Below are 22,093 nucleotides of genomic sequence, written 5' to 3'. Positions count from 1 at the left end.
TTGCACAAAACACGCATTATTAAGTATATATACTACACTTAATAATGTTTGTTTCTGTTTTGTATGATCACAGTTGCCCATAAGTTATTAAACCTAGAGAAAGCTTATAAGAGATATTTGAAACCTAGAAAAGTCTTTCTAGCAAGACCTGTTACGTCTCCCAGAAATTTATTTAGTCAAGTCAATATTATATTACATATGCAATATATTTTATATTATACATTAGAAGAAAATACATAATCTTAATACATAAATAGTGATTGAAGTTAAACATTAGTTTTTCGGGTTACCCTTTGAATAAAACTCCGCAATATGTTATAGCCATTTTATTTTAAAATTTTAAAAACTAGATCCAACCAAATCTAAATTGACATTAAATTGCCCTTTCTCTAAGTCGCAAGCCACTTGATAACTCCACGTATCTTCGCTGCTAACATTGATTGACTTTTTCTGAAGAAAAAAAAAGTACATGTCTTGTACAGGATGATTGGTTATAGACATAAAAGCTTTGAAGGATATGGGTCTCCCTTTCCAAAATTCAAAGTTTTCAACAAAAAACGTAATAATAATATAGTAAAAAAAAGCTGTTTCGAAATTCAGATTATATTAAAATTAATTAATGTTTACTTGGTTATTGGCGTGAAATATTCCTATATAAAAGATGAATTATAAGATGCCAAATAAGATATACGTCCAGCCCTTTAAAGCTTTTCCAGCCATAACCAATCATCCTATATAAAACTCTTCTACTTTATAAGAAAGCACCACGTTGTTACCAGATTTGAGAAAAGGAAGCCTAAGCCAGATATGAAATAAGCGGTTTGGTGCAATAAATAATGTAAAGGCCCATGAGTTTAGTACTTACGTATAGATATCTAGATCAAGCGACTTTCGCACTGTGTCATCTCAAACTCAGTGTAACTGTGTTTGTCACTACTTTCTGGCAACTGCCAAATATCATTCATTCATTACAAAAAAACTATTCTATATCATCATCTTATTAAAGCATAGAAACCCACTGCAAGACAACAGCCTCCCACAAAGATCTCCACGATAATCTATTTTGCAAAACCAGCATCCAACTATATCCCATCACCTTGACAATGGCGTCGGTTTACCTAGTATGGGGCAGAGAGTTATTCTTACCAAAATCTTTACAGCCTGTCGCGTGTGCGGATCCCAGGTGACCCTCTCACCCACCGTCGGCCACTCCGTGGGCCCCGAGCTGATAGACTTGCCGCCCACTTTCCAACTCGCCCACAACACGAAGCCGTTTATTGGCTGCACTCCCTCCGTTTCAACGTCCCTAAAATTATGATAGAAACATACTACTGTAATACGGATTATTAAAAGAAAGTTATTAATAACAATGACACTAAAATAAAAAAATCAAGTATGAGATTGGGCACAATTTTCATGATATGACATCTGAATTGTGTATGTGTCTAAATCCAAAATCTTGCACATTTTTATTACATTATGTAATTACCATAATTATGATCATAATCAGCAGAAATAGACAGGATTTCTTTTTTTTTGTCCCGTGGGGAAATCTTGACCGCATTTTCCACAATGTTGAGTACAGTTCTCGGCGCAGCTTAAGCCAAGCTGTGCACTCTGAACAGTATTCTTTCTCTTTCACTCATTTCGCAACCACCTTTTGCAACATTCTCCTTCTTCACTTTTATCTAACCATATGCAATTATTATATAAATAAAGAAAAAATTCTCACATAATTTGGTTTGCGCCATCAGTTGCTACAGTTGGCTTCAAGTCCTGTAAGTCGATTTCGAGCAGTTTGCGAGGAAGACCGCGACTCTTGCACGGATATTCCCAGAGAGGTTGGGCTTCTATTTCCGTGTCGCTTATTACTCGAGAACCCTGGAACATGTTTCAAATTTAAATTAATTTTCTCTAGATGGGTCGAAGACATAGTCAATGTAATCGTGACGATGTTTGGTGGAAACCTATGCCTTGCAATCTATAAGCTCATATAACGATGATGATGAACTCCTTACAAATTTTAATATTTACATTGTAATTTAAGAAATAAAGTTATTTAATAAATTGACAAGATGAACAGAAATTAAATCTTTATTGCGTTGATAAAATTGTACTCATAAAGAGACAACTTTTCATTATTCCATACGATGAGTGATAAGTGGAAATCTCTTACGACAAGTTGAGTTGGCAGTGGATAGGTCACATAGATACCTTGTTCAAGTCATCAGAAGACAATGGATGCAGACCGCTTCGTTCCGATCTTGCATGACATCTATAGGAAAAGCCAAAGGTCGACAACCTTTGGAGTCTGAAGAGACAAATATCACAATTTACAAAATTTTAGTTTTTAAAGAGCCACAAAAAAAATTTTCTTGCCGACAATAAATAGTTCTTCTGACATACTGACGATAGTGACGCCACGTGCCAAGGGGAAGAGGTGAAAAGCGAGTACAATGGGCTGACAGAAAGGGTGCCCAATCCTCGTTAGTAGGTTTAGAATAATTATTGAATTTTTTAAAAAAATAAGATTTGCATATGGAACTAAAGGTGCAGTTTCATTTCATATCCAAAGAGGCGCATGTGGCTCACGAGCCTCAGGTTGCCGACCCCCGGGACAGGTTTATGTACAGCAGTGAATGAAGATGAAGATGAAGCACTTTTCAAAATATTCTCATAGATACACATTAACAAATGTAGAATATTTAAAAAACCTTTAGTAAACTTACCTCAACAAGACCATCAAAAACAGACATATCAATCCCTTCACAGACACCCAAAGGTATCCTAATCTTATGCAAATCCTGAAATTCAACAGGCATAGCCCAGAATTCACAGCCATCTGGGATTATAGAAACTGTTTCACACAGTTTACTTCTGTACTTGTGCAGAAGGTAAGCGACTTTGAGATTCTCCCATGGAAAGACAGCAGTACTAAAATTCGGATCACATGTTACATTTGTAACCTCTTTTAATATATCTTCACTGACTTCTGGGATAATTGTTACATTTTCTATACTATTCTCTTTAATATAGTCATTAAGAATGCCAATGTTTAGATTCATATCTTCTAAAATGAAGACATGTTTTGCACCAAACTTTGCGGCGGCAAGCCCTAAAAGACTACTTCCATTTAAATCTAGAACTACGGCATCTCTACCCATCTCCTCTCTTAGATGAGATAGAAATCTCTTACTCCTTCTACCATCATTCAAATATGATACATGTGTTCTTGACAATATCATATGCACACCACAGTCGCAAACTGGTCTCTTGTAGTGTTTATGTTTAGTATTTTCATCTTCTAAATAGAACCAAAGAGAATACTCATCTTGACAAGAAATAAGTTTCACTTCTTTATCCTTTTGAAGAGACACTTCTTGGGGAAGATAATACACAGCTTGCATCCAATGATCTCTCCATGGTATTGTGTCTTGAGGTCTTTCTGAACATATATCCGCATTAGGATGACTCCACCATGGAGCACAACTTAACACTATTCTACCTGTAAATAAACATTATTATGTAAATAACTTAAATGTAATAATTGCTTATACACAATAGATGCTTACCTTCTGTATCCATATTAAGTTCCCACCACATGAATACAATTTGTGCTTTTCCAGTAGCTAAAACTTTAAACTCTTGTTGGACAGTCTTTTTAAAGTCAATTGGTGTTTTTCCAGACCAATCATAATAAAATATTGGTATCTGTTCAGAAAGCTCACGAAACGTGTTGCGGGGTAATTGGGAAAGCTGAATATCATGAACAGCTGCAGAGCCTGCACAATCTTTCATCTAAATAAAAAAAAATATTTAATTAAAAAAGAAATTTAAAAATTACGATAGTTTCAAATTTTCACAAAAAATTTCTATATTAATTAACAAAATTACAAAAATCATAAACATCTTATATATTAAATCCTCACGTTTTCTCACACTCATTAAAATAATACAATTACTAAGAATATTCTAATTATATTCCTCTTTTTTTGCATTGTACCACTTTTATATATCTACTACTATTTTTTTAATATTCATATTACACAGTTATTTGTTGTCACATATAAGATAAAACAAATATATAAAATGAAATAGATTTAAAAAAATTAATATAACCACTTACATATAACACCACTGCAAGTTAGACCTCAATTTAAGAATGTATGCAAGTAAGTTAATAGACGTAATTTATATCATATAGACCAGTGATTGTAAAAATATTTTGGAATCTCTTAACCAAATTACCTACTTTTTCTCTATTGAAAAATACTTGGCAATTAAAAAACTTTGCAATCATTCTAATAGTAAAAGTAAAAGTCTAGTAGTAAAAGTTCTCGAAGTGGAGACATATATATGTGATATATATGTAAACATATAAAACAAAGTTTACCTTTTTTGGAGTTCTCAAAACAATGTCTAAGTCCTCATCAGCCAGATCATTCAACTTATTCCATTTCTGTAATGTTGGACACTCAACCACTTGTGCATAAATGACTGCAGAGTCTGGCACCACTATACAATCTTCTTCTAACAGATATTGATGTGCATGATGAAATGTAGATAAAGCACCTAAAATAGAAATGTTCAATTTTCTTTTTTATCTATATTGTTTAACTATATTACAAATGTCTAAAAGAAATTCATTATTAACAATTGAATGATAACTTATTAAATAACATTTTGTTGTATAAAGGCAAGTAGAGATGTATACTTCTACTTATCATAAAACATATTAATACATTGTATTTTAAATTTGTATTTTATGTATTATAATAGTATGCAGCTATATATAAATAAACCAAGTCCATCAAACAGTTGTCTGAAAGAAATCATGTTCTGCAATGTGATAACCCATTGTACTTAATTTATTTTGCCTAATATGACTTCTTTTTAATTTTATTAATTTATAATAATAAGTAAATAAATCAGTAGTGGAATCTAGTAATGAAAATAATTAATACCTAACATTTATATTACTTTTTAATTGAAATATTATTTTGTATAAACAAATATGCATTAAGATATGCAATACATTTACAACTTGTATCACATATCCTTTAATGTCTGTTAGTCAATAATTACATTAATTATACTTTACACACACTATACACAGTAAAATAATATTTTTGTTAATTTAGGGAAGATAATGGAAACAATTTTGTCATAGTTCAGTTACTATGGACAATATGGAGAGACTTTTTGTCCAGGGTAGAGATCAAGATCCATACCACTTCACTTTATAAAGAATGTATCTAACAAATGTAGCCATTATATTCATCTAGCCATCATGAAAACATTTGTGAAAACTGTAATTCCAACAGTACACAGCTAAAAAAATTAAATACCTTCTCCAATTAATTCAGTATCAAAGACTTCGGTCACTAAAATATTTGCTTTCTCCTTCATATCACCATTTTCACCAACAGTTATATCTGTTGAACGCTTTGGTATTACTTTTATCTTATCTGCAACACCATTACACTCCAATATCTTCAGACAGCATTCAGCCATAGGCTTAAATGCTTCACAGGCAACTATTGAGTCTGCTCCACACTTTGCTGCCATTATAGAAAGAAGACCAGTGCCAGTACCTGGAATTATAAATTACAACTACATAAACAAGGAATTAAAGAAAAACTTCAACCTTTTTTACATGTGTATAATAATAAAACCAACAAGAAACTAATTTAATACTATCTGAATATTCAATATTTAGTAATACATCATATGTAGAGCTCATTAGCTGTGAATTAATGTATGGTACACACTATCCAAAAATAAATTGTTACTAACAAAGTAAATATCAATATGATAATTTAGTAAGAAAAAGCATTTCAAAGTCCAGTTTACTATAAATTAATTATTGTTTACTATCTGTCCCTGCAGACTGTACTGTCAGAAGTTACTGACCTATGTCATTTCAATAGAAAAAATTATATAAATATCACGTTTCAAATTGATCACTTTATACAGAGTTTTTGAAAATTGGAGTAAAATCATTGCTAGGTGTAAAAGCGGTTTGTTAAAAAATATGATTTATAATTACTGTTTTAAAGCTTTTACACTAACCTATTACCATCTATTATAGAGAAGATTAGCTTAGAATTAACTAAATAAAATTTAAGTGTACTAAGAATAAACATTTTAGTGGAGAAAAACATAATTTGTCTACCTATATCTAAAACGTTGGCTTTTTTCCCGGCGCTCTGCATTTTTTCGATGGCTAATTGTAAAGCTCTATAATATTTTTTGTTTCTTTCGGTGTCATGAAGCATATCCGCGAATGCTGAACGCGCGATCTCCTGATGGTAGTCATAATCTTCATGTTGAACGTCCCATTCAGTGCTTCCAGTGATGGGATTACGTTTTTGAGTAAAGACTTGCATTTTTCTTAGAGTGCAATTTTTAAATCTTTTACTGTAATATAAGATTGAATGAAAATAAAATCAAAAGCAGAAGCCGGATAACAATCTCTCATGAAAAGTATTACCCTTTCAGACTCGAATTTATAACTATATTACTATATCCTTGCAAAAACTGTAAATAAAATTTATTATAGGGAAATAAGTTCATTTATAAAATAGTAAATAACATTTTTTAAATTTTATACATGTGATTGATGCAGTTTAAATTGACATTGACATTTAATTTTGACAATATTTTTTATTCCTTGCAAGGAGTAATTAAACAGATGAATATAAATATATCCCTCGTACCAAAAAAGGGTTGTATAAAATTATTTGTTGTACGAGATAAACATATACATGTTATTTTCCTCAATCAAGTATGTACTATTTATAACAGCATCTTAGGTTTTGAATATCATATTTTGGTAAATAAACAATAATATTAATAATTAAAGAACACAATTCCTTTCAGGTATTAAATCGAAGAATAAGAAAATGTTAAAATTAAGGAGAAATTTTATTTGAAAAACTTTTTCTGTTAATTTAATATCATTGCTTATAGGATTTATTGATTTTCAACCCCGTACTTAAAATTTTTGTGATGGCAGTTACGTCGTATTAGTTGTCATTTGAATCTTTCATTACGACGTTTTGCTATCATGGCGGCCGCCGTCGGCAGGATTTGTGGGGCACGACTTTTGAAAAATTATGGCTTAGTTGGACCCCAGGTACACGTAATATTTACAAATGACTTCTTAAATATAAAATATTATTATTTATCAAATTTTGCATATTTGTATTGTTAATAAGGTAAAATTTTGAACGTTGTGTGTTCTCTGAAAAACGGATGTATTTTACACATTTAATGAGTTATACTCTCAATTTGCGGTGCATCATGCAATTATATAAAACCTTAGTGACCTTTATCTCAGCTTAATGCATGAAGAAATTTTCATGACGAGTGATAACCTTAATATTATGTAACAAGTACAGAAACTAATACAGACTATTCGTTACAGGTATGTAAGCTGTCTACTAATGCCCAAGGATGGACAAGGAATAGGAAATTGGTGAGTAGATCATTTACCTACCATTTTACTCAACTTTAAATTCTATAATACTAGTTTCATCAGTTGTATATTATTTCAATATTAATATATTTTTGTAAGCTTGAAAGTAAAATTGCAACTAGATTAAGCCTTTAACATTTTGTTTTGGAATATATCTAGTGAAATTTTTAAATGTTTTTATTGTCAAATCTCTGCAGATAAAAATAAACAAACTCCTATCATTGTTATTAAAAGTTTTTCAAACGTGTTTAATGAATTATTTTACAAAAATTCTTACAGCTCCTGTCGACACTAGGCGTTATCGGTGGTGGTGCAGGTGCTCTACTGTATGCCCTTGAGCAATCTGTCCAAGCATCAGGGACTGAAGCACATCCTTTTCATCAGCCCTGGAGCCACAGTGGTTGGTTCCAATCACTAGATCATGCCAGGTATAATTGGAATATTTTTTTAGAGAAAATTTAATTTCCTACTTTATTACCTTTATTTGATATTCAATTTCTAATACAAATTAGCCTTTTCTAATTAGGTTGTATAACTTGTATTAAGTTTGTTAACATAATATAAAATGTAATATAAACTGGAATCTAATACATTATATGTACATACAAAGATATTTGTTTAAATCATTATTGACAAAATACAGACATTGCATGCTTGCTTCCTGTATTAGTCAATAGTAATGATACATTTACACAATCTAAAAAATGTGCTTCAAGAAAGACTCACACATCAACAACTCAGTTATGATAATGCAATGTAATGATATTTTAATGTATACAGTGATATTACAAAAAATTAAATATGTTCTGTTTCCTAGTATATGCACACTCTTGTGTTATTTTTAATATCTTTTTTATCATTGGTAGAAATGAATGTGACCAAAATTTTAAATAGTAATTACATTATGAGCAATTATTTATCATACCCGCAATTTTTTTATTAGATAATAACAAATTTAAAAAGTCTTGTATTATAGCTTATTGAATAATGTGTTCATTTTTTATAATTATAGGTCTTAAATATGGCATTACTGTTTTATGTGATATATGATAATAGATATTATAAGACTTATGTAATATGGTATTATAACTTGCAGTACATTCATTTTTCTTTAAAAAAAGTGTTTCTTTTTTATGTTTTGTCATATTTTAGTGTACGCCGAGGCTATGAAGTATATAAACAAGTATGCAAAGCATGCCATTCATTGCAATACATTGCCTTCCGAAACTTGGTCAATGTTACGCATACTGAAGAAGAAGCTAAAGCTGAAGCAGCAGAGGTTAGTACCAAGTTTCTTGGTTTTATTGTTACTATATTAATTTAGTTTACGGATTATAGATCCACAAACTTAAGAGTTAAATGAAGCTATTATGGCCATAGCTGTTGAGCACCAAATTTGATTGAATAACTATGTAATTGAGAATTTACTACATAAATATCTTTTTTTTTTTGGAGGGCTCTAAGGTTCACGAGTGACGACCCCGAACTCGTCGACGTGGCGTGGGTAGGACCCTCAGTAGGTGTACAGATGAGATAGCCAAGTAGCGGGAAGTCATTAGATATGGGCAGCATAGAGCCAGTTATTGTGGTGTTATTGGACAAGTTTATGCCTAACAGTGGGCATTTATCGGCTCTGATGATCATGATTTTGGTGGACAATTGATTCAAAGCTATTACTTATGACTTTATATGAATTATATGACATTACTGTTATTAAACAGTGAAAGAAATTGTTGTGAAAAATATAATGTAAAGTATAGCAAGCAAATATTTCATAGAAAATGTAATAGTGGAGCTTGTGTCCAACATTGGACATCTTACAACTTAAATGGTGATAATGATGAAATGAGAAAAAAAAAAGAAATGTTTGTATAATGATATGGGTTTCTGCAGTGGATGTAATGCTACACTACCTTCTTGAGAGAAAGCTTATCCTCAAGCATGGAAACATCACAAGGTTTATAAATATCAAACAAATGTTAATAAACTGATTTATATAATAATCTCCCAAGTATCTAAAGAAACCACCAATTTAAATAATTACCTATACATTGATTTTTTTTATAAAAAAATTATAAATTTAAAGCTAACAATGATTACCTTGTGTCAATGTAGGTGATGGTCAAGGATGGACCTGATGAGGAAGGAAACTATTTTGAGAGACCAGGCAAGCTCTCGGACTATTTCCCGTCCCCATACCCCAATGAAAATGCTGCCAGGGCTGCCAACAATGGTAAGGGAAAAAAGTATTTTAAAATCGTAACTAATAAATTAATAGTAAAAAAAGAGCTTAATTTTGAACATAATTATAGTACTAGATAAAGAGGAACCAATCTTAAAGCAAATTTAAGGATGTGTTTAAAGTAAATTGATAATAACTGAAAATTGTTCAGGGTTTTCTTTAACATGGCAACACTGAATTGTTACACACAAAGTGTATCATTTAGAAAAACAGGAACCAAACTATTTATATATTTTATTCATTAGCATGTTTTACCAAATATGTTATTGTCACAAAAAATGATCAAATGCATGTCAAAGTGGTAACTATCTATAACACTCATGTGTATAACAAATATTGCATAACAAACTACATTATGAGTCAAAATTTTAATTAGAGAATAAAACTAAATTATGAATCAAATTATAATATAAAACTATATTATGAGTTAAAATTTTAATTAGTGGTAGCCTAGCAGTAAAAACTTGCGACATGATTGTAGGTTGCAGGTTCAATTCCCGGGACACTGTCTTATTTAATTTACGCTTTGTGCATTAAATATATAGGATTGCCACTGCTCACAAAGAAATTTCCATAGAATGGACAGCAATGTCATCTACATACCATAATACCACACTGCGAATACAAATGTGCCTACCAAGAGTGGCGATTATAGTATATTCCCCATAGATAATTGAGGAAGGCATATGCCTCGCAAATGTCATTAAAACTAAAATGATGAAAGATATCTCAACTTATTTTGGCATTAAATTCTTTGTATTTTAGGGCACATGTCACCAGTAAATCACAGTATCATTACAAAGCTCAACACAAACGGCACTGCTAATCTATACTAGATTATCTATTCAATATATCAGTATACACCAAACAGCAAATTAATGTAACATTTTAAATATTTAAATTCAAAATAATATGTTTAATATTTACGTATTCTTCTGATACTAAGAATTGAGCAGTGCCAGAATGCATCATGATAAATTCAATTTTGGTAAAAAAAAATATTTAGCTATGTCATTTGACTGAATAACATATAATTAAGTTGTGTTGTGTGGCTCGTGCAGTCTAGTTTCCAACAAAAAATTATACTTTTTATACATTTCTGCTACATAGTACTTTTCCAAAACATATTTTCGGAGAAAGGCACAAAACTTGGCATTTTCGTCAGATCTGTTCAGAACATGATATTACTATTTTTTTTCTAATGTTAGGAATGAATAAAGCTAATTTATCTTTTGGGACATTTGCTTGATTTACAATTATTTTTTTTCTACAAATACAAATAATGTGTGCAACTTTATAATACCTTTTAATTTATTTCCAGGTGCCTACCCACCAGACTTGTCACTCATCTGCCTGGGACGTAAGGGTGGCGAAGATTACATCTTCGCTCTATTGACTGGTTACACTGACCCACCCGCGGGCGTGGTGCTCCGTGAAGGCCAAAACTACAATCCTTATTTCCCTGGTGGAGCTATTTCTATGGCACAAGTACTATTCGACGAGGTAAGAATTGATATTGTTGCATATTATGTAATTGTAAATTGTTTAACTTGTGGTATGTTAGTAATCAAAGACTTTGGCGGTGTTTCGCGGGTTTGATTTCCGATAGACAATTTGAATGAAATGACATCTACATTACTCAAAACTGGCATCATAAAAGTAACAATTACCATATAAGTTCAATAGAAACACAAAAAATATGGGTCATGTTACAACAGCAATGAAATATTTAATTGTCCTGAGAGAAACTAGTAATATAAAATACCGATAGCCATCTTTAGCCATAATTAATATTTTATACCCCACTATTCATTTAGCTTGATAATAAAAAAAGGGTTTGATTAAAATTTACTTCTAATTTCTGATTTACAATGTCAATAATTTTTGCAATTATCATTACTTGGTATTACTCATGTATTATACTAAAATGGGAACATAAATATGGAAAGGTAGAAGTTAAAATTTCAAATGTACATAATGTTAACAAGTAAACTGAAGACATGTTGAGAAAATGGACTCTACAGATACCTTTCCGAATTAAAAATAGTTAATTAGTTGCAGACCGCCAGACATAGAACCTTATCAATTCTTTTTTGTAACCGATGATCATAATAAATAAATATAGTCTTTATTTTACTAACTATGTTGCCCTTGAAATAATTATTATATTTACCTGCCATTCAAAAAAAACCTTGTTTAACTGTAATCAGATGGATAGTATTGTAGATTTTCTTTATAGTGTTTTGGTTTTAAAGACCAGCTACTAAAAAGTAACTTACAGATACAGGGCCAGGTTTTGTTTTTCAAAGTTATATAACAATGGGAGAAACAACAAATAGGTAACATCATTTCTCAAAGCTGAATGGAAGGTTATTCCTTTGTAATACAAAACAATTAATATGAAATAATTTAACAGGCTGCTGAATATACCGATGGTACACCTGCAACCGCCTCGCAGTTGGCTAAGGACGTCGCTACCTTCCTGCGGTGGTGTTCAGAGCCTGAACTGGACGATCGTCGTCTTATGACCATTAAAGCCATTGGGATCTTCTCCACACTGTGCGCGATTGTCTATTACTATAAGAGACACAAATGGTCGACAATTAAGTCCAGGAAACTAGCTTACAAACCAGTATCTAAGAAATAAACGCCTCAGCAAAAGTAGTAAAAATTTTACTGTTTTAGACATTTTTTTTTCTATAGGCACATGATGTGTATTTGTTTGTAATTAAATTAATTTATTTCATAATACAAAGTTTATTTCTTTCCTGGAAATATACAATCATGAAGCATTTTTGACTTTGTTACCATAATGTATAGTGTTGGGCCTGCATAAGAACTAGTGTGGGATGTGATTAAATATACATGTTAACTAATATATTAATGTTTCAGACAAATTAATATCATTTTAACATCATCATATTCATCAACTTGCAAGTTTAGTTAATGTGTTAAGAACTGTGCTTGTGATGTTTTATGAGTTAAACTGAATCAGTGTACAGTTGAATAAATGAAATAATAATATAGAAATCTTCTTTTATTTATAGATGTCGTCTTAAAAATAAATTTAGACATGTCTATTTCTCAAAATTACATAAATTTAACAAAAGTCTTCTTCTTAAAAGTCCCATAAATTTAATCACTATTTTAGTTTTTAAATAACATATACAAAAATTGGCCTGTTTGAACAAAATGCGATTCTAACATAAGACAACAGAGTCTCAGAATGTTCCATATGTGGTGGAAATTGGGTTATTCCTTATAGCAATATGGTATCGTGGTATATACTAATCCGCAAGTCGCGACCGAGGCCACATTTTAAGAAATAAATGCAACAAAAAATTCATTGAAATTTTTTTAATTTCGTACTGTTAGTACTGACGATCAATAATATATGATAGAAAATATGGAAAAGTTCTTGCAAATTTACCTCTAAGTTATAAAATGTTTATGTAGCTCTTAGTGATTAAGAATGTTTATAATTACTGTTGGAAGCATAAATGTGGTATATACAGTCAATACTTCTTTACAGTTGACTTAGTATTCGATTGTTTGTTGAGTTATTGATTGGAGCTTTCGTAAAATGTCTTTTTTTTTTTAAAAAAATCAACTGCACTCTAAAATAGTAAGAAGTCAGTCAGTCATGGATTCCGTACAAGTTTGACTAAACTTTAAAAAAAACCTTAATTTTAACATCACCGATCATCTCTGAATTAATGAAATCAATTTCTTATAAGGTTCATACTTCTAAACTAGTCTTCTTTAATTTATGATCAATATACACCTATCCCCCGATTTACACGGTAGATACATTGCTGAAAAAAACGTGTAAATCGAAAATTAAACATTTTCAAGTCTAAACCGTGTAAATCTAAAATCTTGCAAAAAAATGCCTAATTATGATATGTAACAGTTGTGACTTTTTCAATATATTTAGGTGTACACAGAAATAAAAAGTTAGTCCGTGGACCGCTGTTTCCACGGGTTCAATCGATGAAGCTGTACAAAGCCTAGTCCGGCTAGCAGCACAACATCAATTACAATAAATAGACAAATAGAAAATAAAATGCATTGACAAAAAAAATATTTAATATAATACGGAAACACTGTTTTTTTTTCATATAATTACAATACATTAAACAGTAGAACAAAAAATAAAACCAAAGGTGTGTTTTATTATCCTTTATCACTGTCAAAAATTACTCTCAATCTTTTTTTCGGAATCGAAGGTTTAAATTTACTTTCAACACTCGAAGTTATTTGTGCCGATTTAATATTTGAAGCAGAAATATTTACATTATGAGAAATGGTAATAAAATCAGTTATTAACATTTGCTTCGATTTTTTTGTGAAAACTGTGTAAAAGCGAAAACGTGTAAAACAAGTACCGTGTAAATCGGGGGATAGATGTATTTCCTATTTCAATAAATTTAGATAAGGTAAATGTCAATTGGCCCATCAAATTGGCTGTGTGTCTTAATCCTTTGTCTTTCTGATAAGAAAAATAATTAAACTTTTGACTTTTAACGTCAAAATAAAAAATTATTAAAACGATTTTATATAGAAATTATATTGTTAGTAAACATGAATGCAATTATTGGGTTGTGTCATTTTTGTGAAGCTCATGGCCCGCGCCCATTGTTTTGTACATTCACAACCGACGATGAAAACCACACAACCGAGTCGTCAAAATGTTCAGTTCAGTGTAGTGGATGCACATCTTTAGGATCAGAAACAGTTTTGGTGTCTAGAGATGATGACGGGACTATATATTGCAGCAGAGAATCTGTACCGAACACTGAAATAAATACCTTTTTGAGACAAGCTGCTGTAAGAAGTATAACATGTGAGGTGGGTGTATCTGAATTTTATGAAAATTGTTGTCCAGAAAAACAATGTTAATTATAGCTAAATATTGTAAGTTTTAGGTTTCAGATTATTGTTTGAATTTTCCTGCTTTGTTTCAAAGTTATATTATGGCTGTCTTTCTAACATAATTACTTTTATTCAGGTAAGTTGGAGCAAAGAAGGGGGTGTGATATACTTCAGTGATACACAAGGTCATGTTTTAAGTCTAATGTTCCAAGTGAAAGATACAAGAGCTCGCGGATTGAAGAGGTGGTTTTCAATTGTTGTTTTAATGAAGGACAACATGCTGCTGCTAAACCTTACTCCTGTGCTTTCTGAACACATGCAGGTATTTTGAACTTTATTTTGACAATTCCAAATTTTGTTTAGGTCATAGACATCCATTGCAAGGCAAAGGCCTCCCTCAAAGTTTTCTAAGGGAAATATATGGAACACTTGGCAGGCAGGTTGGTATTGTTATTGTAGTATTATGGTATACAGAAGATAATGCAGTCTACTTTCTGTAAAGTTGTTTGTGAGCAGCAGTAATCCTATAACAAAACAAAACAAAAATTTTAAAATGTATCAGTTACTTAAGTTTGTATCCTCGGAAATTGAACCTGTGACCTATGATTGAGTCTCAGTCCTTACTGCTGAGGTATCACTGCTCTACATATATGTAATAATATGTATATATATATATATGTATATTACACAGAGTACACCTAAAAGACAAAATAATTATGGAAATAAAAGAAAAATTAAAACAGGACATACTAAATAATTATATTAGTGGGACTGGAAAGTAATGTTGCTTTCTTAAGTTAAATTCACACAACTATATTTTTAACTATTTTTATCAACAATGTGATTTCCTTGTTGTCAACAACCTTTTGTATACTAATTTTCATTGCCAGAGCAGTAAAAATCAATAGGTTTTTCAGTAAAATATGTTGACAGAAACGACATTACTTTCTGGTCCCCCTAATACACCTAATAAACCATCTATGTACATTTTGAATTATTTAACTAGTGAAAGTAGACAATAAAATGAGTAATAATAAACAGATGTTGAACTTGCTATAACTAAAGTTTGTAAGCAATTGACATTGGATTTGTTGGCATTTTGTGTAATATTTGGAGTAATTTATGCAGTTTGTCAAGAGAACTGTTCATAAATCAGTTTAATAGTTTAATTATGGATATATTTGCTACCCAAAAGGCATATCCATGACTTATCACATTCTCTTACTAATATTTAAATCAGTTTTTGTAATGGTCTGATCATAAGCCACTTTAATAATTTTAACTAGCTTTTTATAGAAAATATCTAAAGAGCTTCAACAGTTGGCTGATGTAGTGTATGATAAAGAACAAAATGAATGTTCTCAAAGAGCATTAAGGTTGAAGACTGGTCGCAATGATTTTGGACAATCAAGATCTTTAATACAATTAACAGGTTAAGTACCAGTTTTAATTAATTAAATTTATATATTTTGCATCTCTGTAATATACCAGCACATTTCATTTTTCACCATGTTGTTTTGACCTTATAACTATAGCCAAGCTTGTTGAGGTCTCCCTCAAGAACCTCAACCAGAGCTGATATCATTTTTTTTGGATTGGCTATTAACCTTGTTTACGTTAGGTGGATAGTCCAAAAAGTAAATAAATGTTAAGGCTTCTAAAAATGGCAACCTTTGCTTGGACTTAATGCCTCAGTAGAATGTTATTTCTGATATGATAATAAAGCTTAAAGAGTACTTTAATTTAACAGATTATCAGTCTCTTTGAAAATGTAATTAAACTATTCCACTCTTTCAGGTGATGAAAATGTTTTCAAAAGACTGCATACACATTTCACATGGATGTTAAAAACTGGTGCTCTGACCTACTCAGAAACTTTGTATACAAGCAAGGACCTGCTAAATAAAATATGTCCAAATACTTTGAACAAAAATATTTTTCAAGAGACTAGTTGCTTAGTAAATAATGATGGAGATATATCAATTAGATCTTTAGAGAACCTGTTAACGAAGACAACATTTAGGATATTATTGTATTGTGTGCTGATAGGGGTAAAGGTTAGTATGTTTTTTTTTTATACATAGATTTGATATTTGGATATATGCTGGCTTAAAATTCTTTTGTTGAAAGTCCTTAGGGAGCGAATCCGTGAGTTTTAGAGATAAATGTACCTACCTAGACTTTGCATGTCTCAGATCAGCGCATGTTATGTACTTTCAATATATTATATCTGAGTATTGCATCTTTAAATTGGGCTTTTGTGGCAATCTTTTCATGACGTACGTAAGTGATCTCAGCAATTTATCATATAATATGTTAATGTATGGTAACCATTTTAATGCTATGCAAAAAAGATGTTTGAACAGTTTTACTAGGGTTTGGAAAAATGCGCATAAAAACTTAAGGAGGCACAATATTTACATGATTAAAAAAGCAGTGTACTTTGGATAAAGTATAGAACAAAACATTGACTAGTTTTTCTCTACTGATTTAAAAATAATATATAAATAAAAGAGGTATAAATTTTCTTAAAAATAGTAAAAGTTAAGTTCTCTCGTGCACAAAGTATTTGCATATACAAGAAATCATCTTTTCACCATATTTTTATATGGACTAAGTAGAATATCTCGAAAAGATTCGATAAGGCATTAAAGCCACAGCAAATGACGCCGCAGCTTGGATGTCACTGGAGCGGCAACCATCGGTGTTTATGTTAGATTTTGGTACCTCCACATTCGGTCGTTTTCCACAGAGTTAAAATGAATAACTATATCTTTTTATTCTCTCAGAATGAAATTAGATCATTTACAACGTATTAAAAATTTATGTAAAGCACTACGATGCGCGGGCCGATACATCGGCACTGGCACTCCTCGCCAGTGTAGCAGAACCCGATATATTGGCTCCCAGCACTGAAAGGGCTAAAGCCACCTCCACAATATATTACGTATTGGATTACTTTAGGTAAACATGCATCTGAATATCGAATCTTTGTTTATAACTGATCTACCAAAGTTTTAGTCAAAGTTCTTCTGTAATATATCTACTCATAATAATTGTTAAAATTTCAGATAATTGTGAGTGCAAATATCGAAAACGCATCAAATATTGTAAAAACCTTATTATGGTTTTGTCCAGTTCCCTGTGATAATGTAGTAAGTAAATTAATAAATGGAGGTGGGAATACTCACACTGGTGATAAAATTTGTGTTTTAGAAGAAAATGGAAATAATAATTTTGAATGTAAATGGGCTGGTACAGTACCAGTTAAATGTGAGTTTTAGTTTATTACCCATATCTTTAATATATTTAGATCAATTGATAGACTGCAATACATTTAAATATACCTAGTGATTGGTTATAAGTGTAAAGCATTTAAGGGGCAAATGCACAGCTCATTTGCTATCAATTAAAATATGGAACAATGTGTGTGACAATTTTGTCCAAGTTATCCGGAGAGACCCGTCTCTCCCGACCGCCGAGTAGTCTTCGCTTCGTCCCACATACACTACACTATACACCTACTCGGCTATAGTTCTACGCGTGTGTACGTCTTCGTCGTAACTGGGGTACGATCGTCAGTGTAAACTTTTTAGTCCGTGGACCTCTGTGTCCACGGGCTCAATTTCGATGATGCTAGACTGGCTAGCATCATAACTTCTAGTACAGCAAATAGAAATGTCCAACTTGATATATAGTTCCATATTAACTATATATTTTAAAATACTTTAATTGAATCATAATTCACTTTAATATATTTGTACATTGTTTTAGGTCCAACATTAATGATAAAAATAGAAACTGCCATGGCTAACCAAATGTTCAATGAAGCAATACTACATCAACACATTAAATCTCTACTGTTAGAGTGGATGGGGTATGTATTATTTGCACAAAATAATTTGAGAGATATGAATAATAATTAATAATTGTAAAAAGTTAGTTATGGGCTGTTAAAATTATAAAATTACTAACTTGACCACAATCCTTCAAGAAACTTTAGGTCGATATTCTTATTGTGCCGATTACTATGGTAAAGTGGTAACATCATTATCATTGACAACTTTTATGTGCCAAATACTGGAAAACCAAATTCATTAAAAATTAATTCGAAAATTTTAAAACTTATTTGTAGGCATCCTATTAATACCATCTCCGACGACAATTTACAGCCAAGATTTTTGCTCTCAAAGTATCAAAACATTTCACAACTGCTTTAAAAATGTTTGTAGCATATTTGGTGTATACTTAGTAGCAAATATTGGTTAATGTTATGGTTTTTAATGTAAACTTGTTTTTAAATATTGCAGGATTGCAAATACAGTGAAATCAACAATAACTTCAGGAGGGAAACCAGATTCCATAGTAAAATTAAAACAAATACTGGGTGTTAAGCCACAGGACGAGCTCCTTTTGAATTATTGGATTAATACATATTGTTGTTAGGAATACACTGTGATAATAAGCATTTTATTTATTTAAAATTATGTAATAAAAAGGGTTTATTTTTTGTGAATGACTTGAATTATTCAGTTTAATATATTTAAGCAACTTTAACTATCTTTATAATACAGGCAGGTATAGTTATTGTTACTTTGCATTGACTATGTGATTAATCCAGAGGCTTCTAACAGTTTAAGGATTATCACTCCCTTGCTCATACTAGATACTTATTTTTGCCATAAGATTAACATTTTAACATCTAAGTAAAATGTTTTTTCATTTAATGTTGGATCTGCCTGTCCATTCCCCTTGCTGAACCAATTGATTACCTAATTAGATTAGTCATCATCATCTCTTGAGCTGTTTGTATGATGTTCACTTTTAGAAAGGCCTCCCCAATAGATTTTTAACATGACAAGTATAAAGTGGCCCAGTCTCCCAATGACCACCAGGTTGTCTTAATAGACAAGTGAATGATTATGGGCAAATGTCTCATGCCGCGCAGGCTGAGTATATAAAGGAATTTGCCAATAGGTGTTATTAAATGAAAAAAAAAACAAATATAGATTGAACTCCTTATATTAAAAGATTAAACGTTGGAGCGACGGCTCGGCCTGGCGCGCTCGTGTCCCTTGGAGCGAACGTAGGGCTTGGTGTGCGAACGTGGAGCTCCTGGTGCTGGGCCGAAGTGACGCACAGCTTCACGGGCGTTCCTGCGACCTTGTACCAAAACGGTCTTGCGACCAGTAGGCGCACGAAGAGCTAGCTGATCGAATGTAAGAATTTCTCCTGAAACAAATTAAAAAGATATCTATTAGTAGATATATATAGAGGCAATATAGATCCTGTTTGAAAAGCATTGTTAGGCCCTCTACTGGGTGGACCAATGACATAGTCAAGATCAAGGGGGAAGTAACTTGGTGGTCACACAAGACCATTCATCATGGCAATCTTTAGAGGAAACCTGTCTGGCAGTGGGCATCTATCTGACATGATGAGATATTAGTAAAAATTGAATGAACAATAGGATCACAAAAAATTAGTTTACTTGCTTCCTCATAACAAAATTACAAATGTCAATATCTTCAACACGAGAATTGTATCTTGGATTTTATCATAGTTTAATTTTATGTAAGAGACTAATGAAAAAAAGGGGTTAAATCTATAAATTTTCTATTATGATACAAAATATGACTACAATAGGAAATATCAGGTTACAATCACGCTGTAGTGTTGTTATGTAACTACCCACAACATAACTATATCCTAAAGTAATGTTACACAAAAATAAACAGTGTTATAAATACCATAGTCAGTTCTTACAGTTAAAATATTGTATTAGGGGAACCGTAAAGTAATATCATTTCCGTCAACATATTTTATAGTAAAACCATTTGATTGTTAGATGGCAAAAGGTTGTTGATAAAGAAGGTGGATGTATTGTTGATGAGAAATAAAAATTTGTTAAAAATGTAGTTTAGTAAATTTACCTTGAAAGTGCGACCTTATTTTCCGTCTCCCTAATATTTATAGACACATTCTGTATAGTCATCATTTTATTTAAAGTTGATACAATTTACCTTATTTATATTAATTATGCTTATCTAATAATTTAAGTGTAAGTAAGTAAGAACCAACACAAATTATTCACAGGGTGCAATATTTATGGATTTCATCTGGTTTTTTTTGTAATCAATTACAAAAATCAAATCATCAAACCAAAGTAAACAACAAAGCAATATGTAAAAAATTAAATAAAGGTGAAAACTGTTGTATGCATCCTTTACAAAAACCAATCTATCCAAAACTTCTAACTTACAGTAAAACAAATAAATCACCTACAAGTAAATGTTATTACCTATTTCAGTCATTGTCAGTAATTAAAAACAACTAATAAAATATAATAAAGTTTAAATTCTGTTTAATTAATAAAAGATTACTTTGTAATATGGTTGAGGTTGATGGTGAAGCAAATTCTGAACCTTCTGTGATTGTTAAGCATATTTTTTTTTTCAAATAACTGGCTTAAGTTAACCTCAGTTTAGCTTCCTAAACATTTATGTTTAAACTGTTATTTCATGACATTAAAATTGCTGAAATGGTTTAATGTTATCCAATACTTTTTTAAAATCATATTTTAAAAAAAAACACTGTACAATAAAATTAATGTTTTTATGACATAAATCGTTTAATAAGTTTAAAAAAAGTCTAATTAGTACTTAAAGAGGCAAATAGATTGCCGGTACCACATAATAAACGTATAAATATAACCTATTTCACCTAACCTAATATTATTTCTACCACGCTTTTTTAACCTCCTTATTTGTTTTGATACAAAAGTGTACTGACCTCCAGCAGCCAAGATGCGAGCTCTTGCTTTCTCAGTGACGTGAAGTGCGGCCACCGTTAGTTTCGGCACCTTGTACAGACGCACGTCATTAGTGACGGTGCCAACAACCACCGCGATCAGACCTTCCCTGGTCGGCTTCTTCATGTGGCGGGCCAGACGAGACAGCGAAATTGGCGGTCGGTTGATACGGCTCATGAACAATCGACGTAGAATAATCGTGTTGAACTTAGCTTTTGTACGTCTGGCTAAGTACCTGTACAGCTACAAATAAAGAATGAAAATTATAAATCAATTTGAAACAAATTGATATATTAAGTAGCACAAATTATGTCACATGTTTAAAATATATATAGTTACCTTAACCAAAAGCCTAAGGTATACATCCTTAGACTTAACTTCAGTACGCCTAACTTTCCTGTCGTGTTTGTGGTTGATGTCCACTCCCTGAAATAAACAATAAAACACATATTTATGACACCGCTTTACTTAAAAAACACTCCAAAATTACACTACACCATTATTACACTCCGATTTATATTGATTTATTTTAAATCAACATTCATGAAACTCACCATCTTGACAATCAGAAGAAAAAGAGAGTCAATAGACAATAACACTGGTTGACTTTTATTGAGAGTGTTGCCCGCGTTGGATTTTTATCATAAATTATAAATGGTGAGTTGCGCTCTAAAATAAAAAATCT

General features: G+C 31.4%; 4 protein-coding genes across 5 annotated transcripts; 2 read left to right on the top strand and 2 right to left on the bottom strand.

The window, feature by feature from the left end:
• Window positions 1-323: 323 nt before the first annotated feature.
• LOC137919229 (protein arginine N-methyltransferase 7-like) lies at window positions 324-6,619 on the bottom strand. The gene is made up of 9 exons (XM_068762239.1): window positions 6,494-6,619; window positions 6,176-6,420; window positions 5,349-5,594; window positions 4,394-4,572; window positions 3,573-3,798; window positions 2,730-3,505; window positions 1,733-1,881; window positions 1,147-1,306; window positions 324-450 (listed from the first exon to the last, which is right to left on the bottom strand). Exons 1-9 carry the CDS (start codon window positions 6,574-6,576, stop codon window positions 340-342), a joined length of 2,175 nt encoding a protein of 724 aa, XP_068618340.1. The 5' UTR covers window positions 6,577-6,619; the 3' UTR covers window positions 324-339.
• Window positions 6,620-7,051: 432 nt separating this feature from the next.
• Window positions 7,052-12,743, top strand: Cyt-c1 (Cytochrome c1). Its single transcript, XM_068762222.1, has 7 exons — window positions 7,052-7,138; window positions 7,430-7,480; window positions 7,760-7,908; window positions 8,633-8,759; window positions 9,596-9,713; window positions 11,044-11,225; window positions 12,139-12,743. The coding sequence occupies exons 1-7, from the start codon at window positions 7,070-7,072 to the stop codon at window positions 12,367-12,369; spliced, it is 927 nt and encodes a 308-aa protein (XP_068618323.1). The 5' UTR covers window positions 7,052-7,069; the 3' UTR covers window positions 12,370-12,743.
• Window positions 12,744-14,220: 1,477 nt separating this feature from the next.
• BHD (Birt-Hogg-Dube) lies at window positions 14,221-19,113 on the top strand. Of its 2 annotated transcripts, XM_068762576.1 has the most exons (7): window positions 14,221-14,573; window positions 14,734-14,919; window positions 15,894-16,029; window positions 16,395-16,654; window positions 17,669-17,870; window positions 18,372-18,474; window positions 18,908-19,113. In XM_068762576.1, the coding sequence occupies exons 1-7, from the start codon at window positions 14,307-14,309 to the stop codon at window positions 19,041-19,043; spliced, it is 1,290 nt and encodes a 429-aa protein (XP_068618677.1). In that variant the 5' UTR covers window positions 14,221-14,306; the 3' UTR covers window positions 19,044-19,113. The 2 variants fall into 2 exon arrangements, with proteins under 2 accessions (XP_068618677.1, XP_068618678.1); XM_068762577.1 differs by lacking the exons at window positions 18,372-18,474; window positions 18,908-19,113 and adding an exon at window positions 18,046-18,271.
• A 490-nt stretch (window positions 19,114-19,603) lies between these two features.
• Window positions 19,604-22,049, bottom strand: RpL18 (ribosomal protein L18). Its single transcript, XM_068762579.1, has 4 exons — window positions 21,963-22,049; window positions 21,748-21,834; window positions 21,390-21,651; window positions 19,604-19,829 (listed from the first exon to the last, which is right to left on the bottom strand). Exons 1-4 carry the CDS (start codon window positions 21,963-21,965, stop codon window positions 19,630-19,632), a joined length of 552 nt encoding a protein of 183 aa, XP_068618680.1. The 5' UTR covers window positions 21,966-22,049; the 3' UTR covers window positions 19,604-19,629.
• Window positions 22,050-22,093: the final 44 nt, after the last annotated feature.

This window comes from Battus philenor, unplaced genomic scaffold (genome assembly GCF_028537555.1).
Source record: "Battus philenor isolate CCGP_79_NKW_IND1 unplaced genomic scaffold, ilBatPhil1.0.hap1 SCAF_16, whole genome shotgun sequence".
Classification (NCBI taxonomy): domain Eukaryota; kingdom Metazoa; phylum Arthropoda; class Insecta; order Lepidoptera; family Papilionidae; genus Battus; species Battus philenor.
This window is presented reverse-complemented; position numbering and strand designations above follow the sequence as displayed.

What these genes read in the sequence shown, in the direction of transcription:
- LOC137919229 (XM_068762239.1), bottom strand. Translation starts at nt 6,576, where the DNA reads ATGAACTTATTTCCCTATAATAAATTTTATTTACAGTTTTTGCAAGGA. An exon ending in TTTTGAGAACTCCAAAAAAG is followed by an intron (nt 3,799 to 4,393) that starts GTAAACTTTGTT and finishes TTTTTTATTTAG; the next exon opens with ATGAAAGATTGTGCAGGCTC. An exon ending in GATGGCGCAAACCAAATTAT is followed by an intron (nt 1,307 to 1,732) that starts GTGAGAATTTTT and finishes TCATAATTTTAG; the next exon opens with GGACGTTGAAACGGAGGGAG.
- Cyt-c1 (XM_068762222.1), top strand. Translation starts at nt 7,070, where the DNA reads ATGGCGGCCGCCGTCGGCAGGATTTGTGGGGCACGACTTTTGAAAAAT. An exon ending in ATGGCTTAGTTGGACCCCAG is followed by an intron (nt 7,139 to 7,429) that starts GTACACGTAATA and finishes TATTCGTTACAG; the next exon opens with GTATGTAAGCTGTCTACTAA. An exon ending in GGACAAGGAATAGGAAATTG is followed by an intron (nt 7,481 to 7,759) that starts GTGAGTAGATCA and finishes AAATTCTTACAG; the next exon opens with CTCCTGTCGACACTAGGCGT.
- BHD (XM_068762576.1), top strand. Translation starts at nt 14,307, where the DNA reads ATGAATGCAATTATTGGGTTGTGTCATTTTTGTGAAGCTCATGGCCCG. An exon ending in TGCTTTCTGAACACATGCAG is followed by an intron (nt 14,920 to 15,893) that starts GTATTTTGAACT and finishes AGCTTTTTATAG; the next exon opens with AAAATATCTAAAGAGCTTCA. An exon ending in TGGTACAGTACCAGTTAAAT is followed by an intron (nt 17,871 to 18,371) that starts GTGAGTTTTAGT and finishes ACATTGTTTTAG; the next exon opens with GTCCAACATTAATGATAAAA.
- RpL18 (XM_068762579.1), bottom strand. An exon ending in ACCTTAGGCTTTTGGTTAAG is followed by an intron (nt 21,652 to 21,747) that starts GTAACTATATAT and finishes CTTTATTTGTAG; the next exon opens with CTGTACAGGTACTTAGCCAG. An exon ending in TCGCATCTTGGCTGCTGGAG is followed by an intron (nt 19,830 to 21,389) that starts GTCAGTACACTT and finishes AATTTGTTTCAG; the next exon opens with GAGAAATTCTTACATTCGAT.